The sequence below is a fragment of the Cavia porcellus genome, unplaced genomic scaffold (assembly GCF_034190915.1).
Source record: "Cavia porcellus strain 051 isolate PalLab524CR breed Dunkin Hartley unplaced genomic scaffold, mCavPor4.1 scaffold_23, whole genome shotgun sequence".
Taxonomy (NCBI): Eukaryota; Metazoa; Chordata; class Mammalia; order Rodentia; family Caviidae; genus Cavia; species Cavia porcellus.
Window position 1 is genome coordinate 13,536,995 of NW_026947506.1, and position 13,799 is coordinate 13,550,793.

The 13,799-nt window shown below is 37.9% G+C and overlaps 1 protein-coding gene across 3 annotated transcripts in view; it reads right to left on the reverse strand.

Annotated features, from left to right (window-relative positions):
• The window catches only part of LOC100726989 (zinc finger protein 709-like), a 34,106-nt gene that overhangs the window by 11,328 nt on the left and 8,979 nt on the right, over positions 1–13,799 (reverse strand). The window contains exon 1 of one of the 3 annotated variants that reach the window (XM_063233811.1): positions 10,389–10,525. The exons of 1 other annotated variant lie outside the window; for it this stretch is intronic. Coding sequence is in view for 1 of the 2 variants with exons in the window: in XM_013143320.3 (XP_012998774.3) it covers positions 10,389–10,514 (126 nt within the window). In the remaining variant the exon portion in view is untranslated. Of the gene's footprint in view, positions 1–10,388; positions 10,526–13,799 lie in introns of those variants that run through there. One more of the 3 variants, XM_013143320.3, reaches the window with a different exon arrangement.

Here is a 13,799-nt window from a genome sequence, read left to right on the forward strand (position 1 = left end):
GGGTTTTATGATCTTTTAAAAATGAAAAACTCATGAGCTTTGGTTACAGCCCACTTTGACACTCCTTTCTGCTCCAGGAACTTTTCTTACTCGATATCTTTATCATCTAAGATAAGTTATCTTACTCAATAACTTCTCATCTGCACCCTTTGTTCCACACTTCACTGATATGCATGTGAATTTGGTACATTTAACAAATAGCAAAGCAGGCTGGGATTTAGCTCAGTGGTGTTAGCACCTGGCAAGCTCAAGTTCATGACTTCAATCTCTGGTACACAAACAGAAAAGAAATAGTACTGCATTTTACGATAACATTTTCATTTAGTGTACATAAAAGTTAAAGTGTAGAAACAATTGAAATGTCCACAAACTGATGAATAACCAATATTTAAAACTTTCCATAACAACAGTCTTTCATAAATAGAAAGATTTTTGGGGGGAAAAATGCCATAATATATGGCAAATGCCATGTAGAAAAGAGGGACAGAGACAATGCTGAATCATCCACTTAAAAAAATGGCCACAATATGAAAATGTATATACAGGAGATTACTCATTTATATGGCTCAGAAAATAGAAGAAAAAAGAGGCTAGATTACTTTAATAGCAAAACAAAATGTTCTAAATGGACTCAGCTATTAAATATGAATAATTTTAAGTAAATGAATCAAACAGTAAGTTATATTTCAGTAAACCTGGCCATCTATACTTTACAAGCCTCAAAACTTCTAGGTGAGAGCTTGATCTTTTCCCCTTAGGATCAAAGTGACAGTGTTACTGAGCTAGTTAGAAGTATAGACAGTCAAAAAGGGTGGGGCCCTCAAAGGTGCCAAAGCAGAAGTTCAGATACCTTGCAGCCTTGGAAGAGACAATCACTTCCCACTGTGGGCCACAGCTCAAGACAAAAGGCAAAGAAAATACAACCACATCCTAAGGATCAACAGTCCAAGTAGTTCTCTATCACCCTGAGAAAGTCAGGAGTCAGCATCCTAGCCCCCAACAGGAAGAGTCACTGATGCTAAGCATGGCTGCTCACTATGTGACTCACTCCTCCATTTGCACCTAATTTAATCACTTTTACCTTAGCAATTAATCTTATTGGTTGACCACAGTTCTGGCTGCCTTATGCCCACCTTGCAAAGTCCCCCCAACTTTGATCCATCTAACCCCATGATTTTACTCTATAAAAGTTCATGGAAAAGACAAGAGTCCTTGGCAACTCACTAGGGACACTTTCTTTCTCTCTTTCAGAGAGCAGCTTTCTTTCTCTCAATAAATATATTCTACTCTTAACCTCTGTTGTTCCTAAAATTCATTCTTCAATTTTAGAGAACACAAATTCATACCAGACATAATAGGTTGAAAATTTCATTCCCCAATATCAACAGGATTGCTGACAATCTGTCAGAATCTACAGAGTTTCCTTCATGTAGTTTTTAGAATTTGGGCTGGAAAGAAATGACAAAGGAAAGAACAGAGAGCTTCCCAGTCATGGTGAGCTAATTATATCCATACGGGTGACCAGGTGCCATCCCTCTGCACTGCAGACCCTGAAGACAGCAGATAAAAGGCAGACATAGGTGATCACAGTGAGCACTACACAACTGATGACACCACAGCATGATGAGTAGGATTTCTGCTTTGTACTGTGCCCCCTCCTGATGGAAACTGTTGTACTCTAGGGGAAAAAAAAATCTTCTTTATATGTGTATTATAACAAAACCCGTAATGCGCCTACTGTGTATGTGTTTTCCTTTTCCCTTTGGATGACCTAATTGATATGTTAATCAATGCTCTTCTCTGTAAAGAATTGTAAAATCTCACCTAATTGATATGTTAACCATTGTTGCCCTCTACAAACAACAGAAGTGGTGCTAAAATAAGCTAACAAGGGTTGTTAATCACTGTTAGGCACCTCTATTCTCCACTAAAGAGCTAAAGAAAACCAGGACGGCCCTCTAATTTACCCTTGTTTGAAGTAACTTGCTTGTGTGCAGGGAAATTTGCTTTTTAGCGTAACCCTTTACTTGATCTTGATCCCCCTCCCCAGAAAGAAAGAAAAATATAATTGCCATTTTCTGTTCTGTAGCATGCCTTATTGCCTCCCCTCTTCCCTTACCTATCTATCTAGGCTAGGCCATAAAGATTTTGGGTTTCTGGTGACTTCCTGACCCAGTGGTGGTCTGTCATAAAATGTGCCTTAGCTTCAAAGAAATTACAGGAAAATGTTGTGGCTTAACCCTAATGCACCAAAAGGGTTAAGTTCCAAATCCTTGTGAAAACTTAAGTTTCAGCTTCTTGTAACTTTCGACCACCTGTTAGTGTTAACGAGCTGTCCTGAGATAATTAACTTTCTACTTTCTTCTCCAAATGTTGTTGCAGATGTGCTATTCTAAAATAATGTTTATTGGCAGGATGGGAGTAACTTGAGAGGCACCAAAGCTTCCCGAGGTTGTCAGAACTAAGTGGACAGCTATACAGTTTCCAGATTTGGGTCAACAAGTTTGATGGCTCTGTGGGTTTCTTTGTTTCTCCCCCCACCTTTTTCCTCCGGCCTCTTTTTAAAGCCCTCCCTTCAGTCTCTGGCACGCAGTCTCCAAATTGGCTCCCAGAGACTCGTCGCCAGGCCTGGCCTAAATAAAGCCTTTGCTCCCCAAATTTCAGTCTCTTGCTTCCTTGGATTTTATACCGGGGTCCGGTTATTACAGAAACTGTGTGGTGGAAATTGGGAAAATCTTGCATAACATTAGCCTCACACATGGCAACAGAGAAACATACTTTTACCAACAGACTTCCTAAAACTGAACATAGGTTAGGATAAAGTCACCAAGTACACACTGTCTCATTGGCTGAAATGCATATTGTAACACAGTCAGCCAAACACACAAAAACAGGGAATAGCCTGTAACACTTAGCAAGAATTGAAATTAGCAAAATGGAAAGAACAGAACATCTGGTGAGACCGACACACAAGTGAAATGGAAGTGCAGAAACAACAGGCTGAAGATGACGCTGAACATAATATTAGAGACGGAAGAAGCAGACAAGAATGTGCAAGTGTGTGCAGTCTGCATTCACTCCAAACAGACCCTGGTGAGTGGAGTTCCCTGCAGTGTGAAGGCAGCTGTCTGGAGCAGTCTTGGGAAAGCCAAGAAGACCAAAAGGACAACCTGACATAAGATTTGCTATTTTTCAAAAATCAGGGTGCTAGGGGCTGGGGATTTAGCTCAGTGGCATAAGCGCCTGCCTTGCAAGCAGGCAGTCATGAGTTCAATCCCTGGTACCAATAAAAAAAAGAAAAAAATCAGGGTGCTGAATCTGCCAAGATCCAATCCAGAATGAAGACACAATGGTGAAATTTAAATTGTAACACAGACCAAATAGTAACTTAGTAATTCTATATTACTATACAACTTGCTAAGCATTACACTGTCCTTTTTCTATTGAATTATAATAGCCATGACTGTGACTCTAGTAAAAGCTAAAAATGAGACGAATACATGAAATTCTTAAGCCTCAGTAGAACAATTCATTAGGATTTGTTACTGATTGCAGGATAAGGAATGCATTTGGAACACTGCAAACAGGCCTGAGTTATCAGGATGTAAGACTTCTCATTGGAAGCATGTTCTAGAAAATGCATACTTGATTTGGATAATTAGTAAAATGTATTCTCTAAGAGTATTCATCTTTTCATTGATTACTTCAATGTTCTGCTTTCTGGGAAGTCAGTATATTAACATCCAAACCAGAAATCTGATTTTTGATTGAATAAAAAATGAAAGGAGACGGGAAGGATGGCTTACACTCACAAACTCAGGTTCTTGGGAGACTAAAGCAAGCAGATCACAATGTAAACTTTAGGACTGAAATTCAGCAGGAGATTGTATTGGTATAAACTAGCATTGCATTTCAAGTATCATACAAAACTGCCATGAAATTGAAGAAGTAAGTAGCACATGTCAATCAAATCAAAACAGACCTATCTCAAAATACATAGCTCTACATGCTTTTAGTGGCAAATTTACCATCCATCAGAAATACAATTAGAAACTGTCGATTCTAATGCACTAAAAAATACTCAAGACGGTATTATATAAGCTTTCACTGTGAATAAACAAGTAATAGATCATGTTCCAAAAATCATATATTTATAAAAACTTATATTAGGATATAAGAAATGTTCTTTCAATTACAATATTTAATATTATGTAATGTCTAACACTAAAATATGACAAATGTTAGGGAAGTGGTATCTTTACATTTAGTGTTTTTCCTTTCTCACAGGAGTGCTAGAATACTAGGCCACACACTCACTTAGTATGTAGATCAATGCTGAACTACATCCTTAGTTCACTATTGTGTTTTTCTTTTTCTTTTCTTTTTTTTTTCTGTTTTTTTTGAGACAGGGTCTCACTATGCAGTTCAGGTTGGACTTGAGCTCACTTTGCAGTCCAGGCTGGTCTCCAACTTGCAAGGATCCTCCTGCCTCAGCCCCTCCAGTGCTAGGATTACAGGCTGCACCAGGCACGGCTTCATTTTTCATTTGCTTATGCAGTTCAGTCTGGACTTGATCTCACTAGGTATCCAGGCAACCTTATAATTACCATCCTGCCTCTCATTTGCATGTGCTAGAATTGCAGGCACAATTCTCCTTATCTAACCCTAACCAAAACTCAAAGTTACTGGTTGATTATCAATGAAAATATTTTTAAAAATTCTTAATAAGTCAAAGGTGCAAAAACGTCCCCATATTATGTGAATAGCATAAACATTGTACAGAAAGGTCTGTATTTTCAAAAATATATTTAATTAGAAGTTTGAACTTTTCAAATGTTTTGCCAATACTTCTAAATTCTGCACTGAAAGTTGTCAGATAGATGTCCCAATCTGCTGCCTAACTCTCTCAGTGTCCAGATGTAATTTTGATGAAGAAAATTCTTCCTCTCATGTCACTATAATGTTGGGAGATTACTGACATCAGAAATGATCTCACACATCATTAAATGTTATTATGACCCATTAAAATTTATTACAACTTATACTCAAAAACATACATTTTTGAGTATATATAATATATATTACTTATTATATATTATATTATTATATATAATATATGTTATATATATACATTTATTTTGGTGTTGGAGATTGAACTCCTATCCTTGCACTTGCCAGGCAGGTTTTTATGCCACTGAGCTATATCACTGGCCCTTTATTTTTTTCCCAAAAAATGTTTTTAAATCTGAAAATATTCCAAAAAGGTAATACATACAAATAAAATTATCTTCTCCAAAATGATACACACAAATAAAAAAGATAATACATAAAATAAAATGATAAGAATATTGGGAAGCAAATGTACAGACAGATTTGATGAAGCACTCTACTATGGATTCAATACATTATATGCTTCATACAACTGTACCTATAATACCAATAAAAATATAAATTTGAAAAACACCTAGGATATTCTCTTCTAAAAGCCAAGGGACATTCATTTTTTTGAAATCCTAAACATAAAATTGGAGAAATGGTCTGTCAAACTATTTAGAAAATACTATACAGGTACAGTCATGTAAGCATGAAATTCAGACAACATATATATACACACTAAACCTAAAAAGAAATATCAAGAAATACATTTCCTTTTTAAAAACCTGAGATTTGATGAAGCTGGCAGTGCAAATAAACAGTAAGATGTAATCACTTCTTTACTGAGGTAAACTGATCATTATATGTGTGATGTGAAACTTATTTCTCTATCAAACTTTCAAAAGTACAAACTCCATAGATTCAGAAAAAATATAACATTTGAACCTGAAACATCAAAGAAAGTATACAAAAATGACTTGCTCATCTACAAATCAGGAAATCCTTGGACATAAAATTGTAAAGCTACATATCTTAATGTGACTTGGAAAAGATAAACTAGCTAATAGTAAGGATTTCTGTCTAGCAAAGAGAATACACAAAGAAATACAAATGCAGCTTCAAAAATCACAAGAAGGATTGCTGACCCTCTGCAAGTTGTAATGAAATACTTATAGAAACAACAACAAAAGAAAGCTCATTAAAAATACCAGAGCATGACACAGGAAGACAATTTACAGAAGGTTTTATATAGAAAATGGGAGGAAAAAAGGCCTAAAATTGGAAGCACAAAACACACACAAATAAATGAAAAGACACAAATAAATTTCAATATGAATCCATGAAACCTGTCAAAATACAAAAGATCCATTATTGTTGCTTACAGGATCAGAAACTATTGTCCACTGACCATGGCTGTAACGTGCACAGTGTATTATAAGATTTTAGCTAACACATGCTCTGTGCACTATCAGGTTCTGACCTAGATATCCATTCTCCCAAATAAGTGTACAGCAAAGGCTTAAATACAATGAGACAAATAGTATGATTTTTGGTGTTCTAGGAAGGTCAAACCCATTAGTTGAGCTCAAGACTCTGAGGGTTAAGACAAAGACTACTCTGAAGTGACTATTTTTATTAGGTCTAACAACAAAGGATGGGGAAACTAGGAAAGGGAAATCAGTGAGCAGGATCATCAAAATCACTTCAAGGACATGTCCAAGTAATGAATCAAGTCAATTCAGTAGAACTGTCTTATCATGAAGACATGGTAGGAGTGAGATAGTAGGAGTAATTTCTGCAGCTACAGTCTCTATCTACTTAATTGATGTTTGAGCCAAGCATCTGCAGCTGTGGCCTTACCTTTGTGGTATCTCGGCCTCACAGGCCACTACAGGCCCCAGCCAGGATCAGTGATTCATAGAGGTTCACTTACCATGAAATCACCTCCCATTGCCAGGCGAGGGGCCTAGGCCTAGTACCGACTCACAGATAAACATACAAAGAAAATAATTAATTTTAAATCCTGCTCAGAGCTGATTTGGAGTGGTCTCCAACAGCGCACCAGCAAAGAGACTTGTGAGCATCCATGGGATGTCTCCAATCTGCTTCTGGGACACTAAGACAATATTCTCAGTGCATTTGTATCATTGACAGAAGTAGAGAAGCCTGCTCTAACTGTGGAAAGGGAAATTAAATGTTATGCATACAAACAATGGAGACACTTACAGGAATTACATTTACCTAAACCAGTGCAAATAAAACTGGAAAATACTACTGGATGAATTAATTATAATATGAACTCTGTATTGTAGTAATTGGGCAATAAAAATACATGTGTGGGAGGCTGGGGCACAGCTCTGCACTAGATCACACACACAGTGTTCATCAGTATTGAGGTTGTACAGTCAGCATAACTAATGTACATGAAGCCATCAAATATCATCTAGCAGTGAAGAGCAGGGACACAATGTGGAACCAATACAAATGGACAACAGGTTTGTCAAACACAGCACTAGCCCTATTTGGAGCTTAAGGTTTCTTTCTAACATGGGCCATTCTGTTTATCATATGACATTGTTATGTTCCTTGACCTTCTTCCCTAAATCGCTACTAAATCCTTTATGTTCTATGTCACAATTACAAGAAAAAAAGCTGAAACACATTTACGTGTTTTCTGATGAGCACAATCACCATAACCTGAAACCTCTGAGTCTGTAGACACCATGGACACACACACTCCTGAACAACAAGGTACAAAATGAACAAAGATCTCAAGGCTGCCAGCTCTCCAACTCTACACCCCAAAACCAATCTCAGTGACTTTCTATAAAGTACCCTGCATAGAAAGGCAGATGTTTACACAGGTTAAAACAGTTAGAAAAGTTTCCAAAATGTCATAATTAGAACTAGGAATGAAAGCATTTTCTCTTAAGCTTTGCTCATGCTTGACAGGTGGTGCTTCAAATGCTCAGGCCTGTGAATGATCAATGAAAATATCTGTCCTATCTTCTTGTTATGGAGATGCAGGCCAGACAGCATGATCAGATTGGGGTACCTCTTAATAATAATAAGCAGGAGGAGGAAGAGGCAGAGGAAAAGGAAAAGCAAAGTGAAAAAGGAGAGGAAGAAGAAAGAGGAGAAAGAGCAGGAAGAAGAAGAGAAGAATCAAAGCAAAGAAGAAAGAAAAATCAAGCTCCAGATTAGTGTTCACTTTTCCAAATATTTCATTGAATTGCTCTAGGGAACCTAGTAAATACAGCTCTCAAAAAAGAAAACAATCTGATGAGTCGCATGTTTTACAGTGTACTTTTTAAAGAGTTAAATTAGATACACCACTTGAGGAAACTATTATGGATAAGGAAAGGAAACTATTATGACCAACCCAAAGGAAGTGGAAGAGAAAATGTTTTGCAAATACATAGATGATGCCTGATCAAGAAACTGTAACTAGAAGCCTTGGATCCTTTAAACAGTTTAACACCCCTGTTTGATCTGTATTTGGGGACATATATGTAACAATACAAAATCATAATAAAAACACAAAATGTCTCATTCAGTTTATTGAATACAAGGGCACTGCCATTCACCAGTGGTGCCCTATTGCTAACAGAGGATGAGTCATGAAAGTTGTACACCAACATGAGCAAGTATTGAGCCATATCTCTCTAGTGTGCAAAAAGAATAAAGTAAAAAGCTCAAAATAAGGTTTCCATTGAATACTTTTCCTTTTATTCTTCAATACTGGAGATTTATCAGAAGACTTAGGTCATGTTACATGAGCTACTGTTCAGCAAAGACAACTCACAGAATTTATATTTCATATTGAAAGATAATCTTGCTCAAGTGTGCAGTCTTGGTGCTGTTAACACTTCCTCTCATTCTCCCAAATGCCTGAGAGGAAAGAGGTGAATAATAATTACCCCCCCAGATTTTACTTTAGCCAACCACTGAAATATTGGTAGGTCATGATTAATAAAGAACCCTGATCTTGAATGGGAATAATGGCAATGTACATTATCTGGCAGTCAATGAGATACAAAAACTAAAGATCACTCAATCCTGGACAGCTTAGTAAAACGTGACTTGAAAATAACAAAAAAATCAATAAATAAAATAAAAATTTTAAAATTAAAAATGTGAGCGTACATAGTTTACAGCAGGTTTCCATACTTCACTTTCTGTACAATAAACACATCAAGTACACCTTGAAATTTTCGAATCCTGGGGAAACTCTTTTCTACTTCAATGATGGTGTTCACAAAATTTTTTACCTACAGCAAATTCAGACAGTTTCCTAATTTCTGATTTTGTTGTAAAAATGATTATATGAAATAATCAGTCATCATAGAAGACATATTTAATTATCACTAAGTTCTCTGTCTCCAAGCCTGCGACTTTGGGCCAACTCAAAGATGAAGCAAACACAATTTTTCGGTCATGCTTACTCTAAGAACAATCTGACCTAGAGAGATCTTCCATAAGTCCTACAACTGGCACCCTTCAACATTCCAATGACTTCCAAGTCCTTTCCACTCTCCTTTGATACACCCTAAGCAGAGACCCCCTCATGCCTAACTATTACTTTCCCTATCTGGGGCTTCTCCTTTACACAACTACTAATTTGATAGTCTTCAGAGACAATTTCTGCATTTAAACAATGTCTATGATCAGACAAAGCTATCAATTCAGAGATGACACCGCTGTTCCCTTTCATTCAGAAAGATATCACGTGTATATGACCATAAAAATGCCCCAATATAGGCATTTTTCAATGCAGGTTAATTAGATAGCCTATTCTGGAATTTGTTCCTTAGCAAACATACTTTACCCTGCCCTTGCTAACACTTTCACATCTGCATTTTCTCAGAATTTGAAACTCCATGGCTGTTCTCAGATAAATGGTCTGTGTCTCCTAAATAATTAAGTATGATTAGGAACTTTTTTTGCACTGGTCTGTATGATAAACAGGAGTTCACAAGGTGTTTGGGAAGTCTTCTTCCATTGAGGCACATCACTACACATCTCTGAATTTTCGGAAAGTGTGACAACACCTGTCATGAGGAATGAAATAGTAGAACAAACTACATGTAGGCGATCACTATAAATATAAAAAAGCAAAAGTTTAAGGAGAGCAGTTGTGGCTATGGGAGTCTGCATCACAGACATTTATAAATTTCAGACCCTCCAGATCTGCTGCTGACAGGAATGAGAGCAGAGACCTAGCTCATTACTGCTGCACCAGCTACAAAACACATCAGAGTCAGGCAGACACTTTGAAAGATGATATTCGAGTCTGCTGCTGTCACAGTGAAGACACGGTTCTGGAGGCCCAGAATCATACGTGCCCCCAGCAAGAGGCAAAAGGGACAGAGCATGACTCACTGTCAGTGCTGGAGGACCTCAGGGGCTGAGGCTAAGCACCAAGGCTCTAGACATCAAAACTGCTTCTGACCACTTCTAACTAGTCTCGCTCGATCCCACCCCATTTCAGGCCTCCCAGCCCACAACTTCACCATTCTGTGACTCCAGGGTCTCCCAGATTCTTTCCTAAGCAGGTCACAGGAAATCGAAGCAATAAAACGCGGTTCAACAAATATTCTGCTCTCACTGTTGGGTAAAGCACACGCAGCTACCGCCATGACACCGGAAGGCACCGCCTATCTCGGCTCACCTGATTGGACAGTTCACGTTGCCCGCCACTTCAGCACTGATTGGCTCCTGCTCCACTACCTTCCCTCTGACCAAACATAAACACAGATAGAAATTTCTCCTCTAAGAGTGGATCCCTAAGGAAGGATCATAGTACAAAGACTTCTGGAGTTGGCTGTCTCTACACTGTTAACCTCACTTCTTCTGAAAGATATTTCCACAGAAGGGCTGTATCCCCGCGTTTTCACGGCTGCTTCTTTTTTCTTTCAGGACTCAATGTAATGGACTGCAAATGTTTTTAGAAGGCTTCAGGTTCAATCCTCTAGAGGAAGAATCAAACGCCTCTTGTCAGAAAAACAACCTGAGCCCTGGCCAAGCTAGGACTCAACGGAATAGAGAGATGGCAGGCTGTGTGAGAGTTCAGTGTTATGGAGTGAGGCAGAAGGCTTCCTTAAAAGATATCCAGATTTATCTCTGTGTGTCTGTTCAATTTCAGTCCAAACTGACTATGCCCAGAAGAGGAGCAGAATTTCTCTTCAAATGAAAGAATTAACATTAAATGATAACAACAATCTACAATAGATGAAAGATGAAAGTAAAGCAAACATATCAACTCTGGCAGACAAGCTTCCTACTTTTCAAGGGTCAAAAAACCTGAATTCTGAAAGTAAGCATATTGCCAAGCGTGAAGGTCACAATAATTTCTGAAACTGGGCCAAATTCCTCACCCACTCTCCCCTTTCTTTGTGATGAGGCAGGGGCACCTAAAGACTTCAGAGTCTATGCTGCACATGCCCTATAAATCCCTCCTCACAGATTGAATTTCTGCCCCTTCAGGACTTTAATATTCCTGCAAGGCATATATTGCTTGGAGCAATGTGATACAGTTGTTAACAACTCATTTGGCTTCAGAGATGTGCAGAATATTCTTAAATTACAATAACAGGTGTATCTTGTGAAGTCATGAGAGCTTGATCTGATGGACCAAATCTGGTTCCTGGATCCTATGTGTCAGGCTTCTATACTATGCTACCTGGAGACCAACATGCAGCTATGAGAAACTTGAACATTATTATATATCTTTAGCTCAAGGTACTTCATCAGGAAGAGCAAGGCCAATCTGCTTGCTCCTTTAAGGTATCTTATGATGATTCAGGAGTCTAACGTGCAGACAAGGCCCTGCAAGTTGAAGGTTTGCTCTCTGTTCACTACAGGGCATTTTATTCAGGCATGTAATTTTGGTACTTATATGAGCACGGCCCTTGTATTTGTAACCACTTCATAAACATGTGGGAATGATGTAGGGGAATTGCTAGATGTCAGATGTGCCGTGTTGACTGTTTCTATAGTTGAAGAATCAATTTCAAGGAGCAATGGCAGTTAAGAGAAGGATATTTAGTGCAGAATAAAAATATGAATAGGAATATGGAATGAGAATGGGGAATAGTAGTAGCTCTTGGAGACAGGTGGGGTCTTGAATGGGTTGCAACCAAACACATGTCTCAAAGGAACTTTGTAGAACAAAATCGTGAGTCACATACAATGTGGGTCAAAGTTTCCATTAACAAGACTGAGAGGATAGTCACTTAGGTAATATTGATTCAATGGTAATACAGATATATTTATAACATCATTAACCATTGTTAATAATCAATAGTCTTAGTCTTGCCTTTAGTCTTAATCTTAGAAGACTTAGTGGTTTTAGATTTAGATTTAGTTCTCTTAGTCATAGTCTTAATGTATGGGGGAGACAGAGACCTATCCTGTGTGAGAGTGTTAGGACCTATCCTAACGAGATAATTGGAAATCACAAAGGCTTATGTTTATTCCTTAGGGAAGACAGTAGTAAACTACCTATTATGAGTTTAACTTTAGGTGCTCTTTTAGCCACAGTTTCAATTTCTCATTTTGTCCACTGATTCTCTAGTTGGCCCAAACTGGTCTGAATTCCTAGTATATTTCTGCCTAACTTAGTTCTGTATAATAGAAGAGCCACAGAGGTGAAAATGTCCCACACACTCTCATAGACCATTGTAATTTTTTACAGAGGACGAAGCCAATGAATATAGAAATACACTTAAAGTGGAGTGGCAAGGATAGGTGTAATATCAATTATGGAATAGTCACTAGTGAAGTGCATTTAATACTACCCAGGGGTAAGCTCTAAATGAAGATCCACAACCATCTGGAAGCCCATGTCCACTTTTATAAATACAGTGCACTTGAAAATAGATGCACATAGGCTGGGGATTTAGCTCAGTGGCATAAGCACCTGCCTAGCAAGTTCAATCCCTGGTACCGCAAAAAAAAAGAAAAGAAAAGAAAGAAAGAAGGAAAGAAAGAAAAAGAAAATAGATTCACCACGCTGAGGTTAAAACTTTCCATCAGTATCAAGGTTTTCCATCATTGCTGAGGTTTTCTCACACTCGTTCAGTCATCTAGGCTGTTATACATTTTTTTAGGTTGGGTTCAATTCAGTCCCCTCGTGTATAACCATATCCTCAGGCATATTTATTTGAGAAATGTTTTGGTATGTTGCTATATAACCCACCAATGCTTCAAACTTGTAAAATTTTTTTTTGGTACTGGGGATGGAACACATGATCTTTTACTTGCCAGGCAGGTGATTATGCTTCTGAGCTAACTTCCCAGCCCAAATTTGTAAATGTGCAATTGGTTTGTGTAAGCTCCCCTGAGTGCTAGATTATACGAGTGGACAACCATATCCTGCTATGACATATATCACTAAAAAGCATAGGAAAACATAAAAACAAAATACTGTATCTATTAACATGCCTATTCCATTTCTTCAGCAAGAGTACTCTATGCAACAATAAAAAGTGAGAAGAAAGTCTCCAACTGCACTTATGCTCACAGGAAAATCCACATTCAGACAGTTGAACATCATTTCCTTGTAGAGGGTGAGACTGACTGCTGAAAGGGTGTGCCACAGGGAATCCTTGTGATGAGGCAACAAGAAGTAAAATTTTTCACTCTGGGAGCTCATCGTGGCCTGCTTCTCCCTTTTCTCAATGGGAAAATGCAACTGCCTTCACCCTAAGATTTACTAGAGGAAGACCCTTACCTCGAGTCCCTGTAAGGTTCTCATTAAAGTGTCAAATTCATCACCTCTTTCCAGAAACTATGTAAAACCATCACTCTTTTAGACTGATAACAAATACTTAATGGATACAAATTAGAGTTTCACACCTGTAAATTTAAGTATGCCCAAATCAAAATGATCTCCATCATTTGGCATTCTTCTCATTGGAATT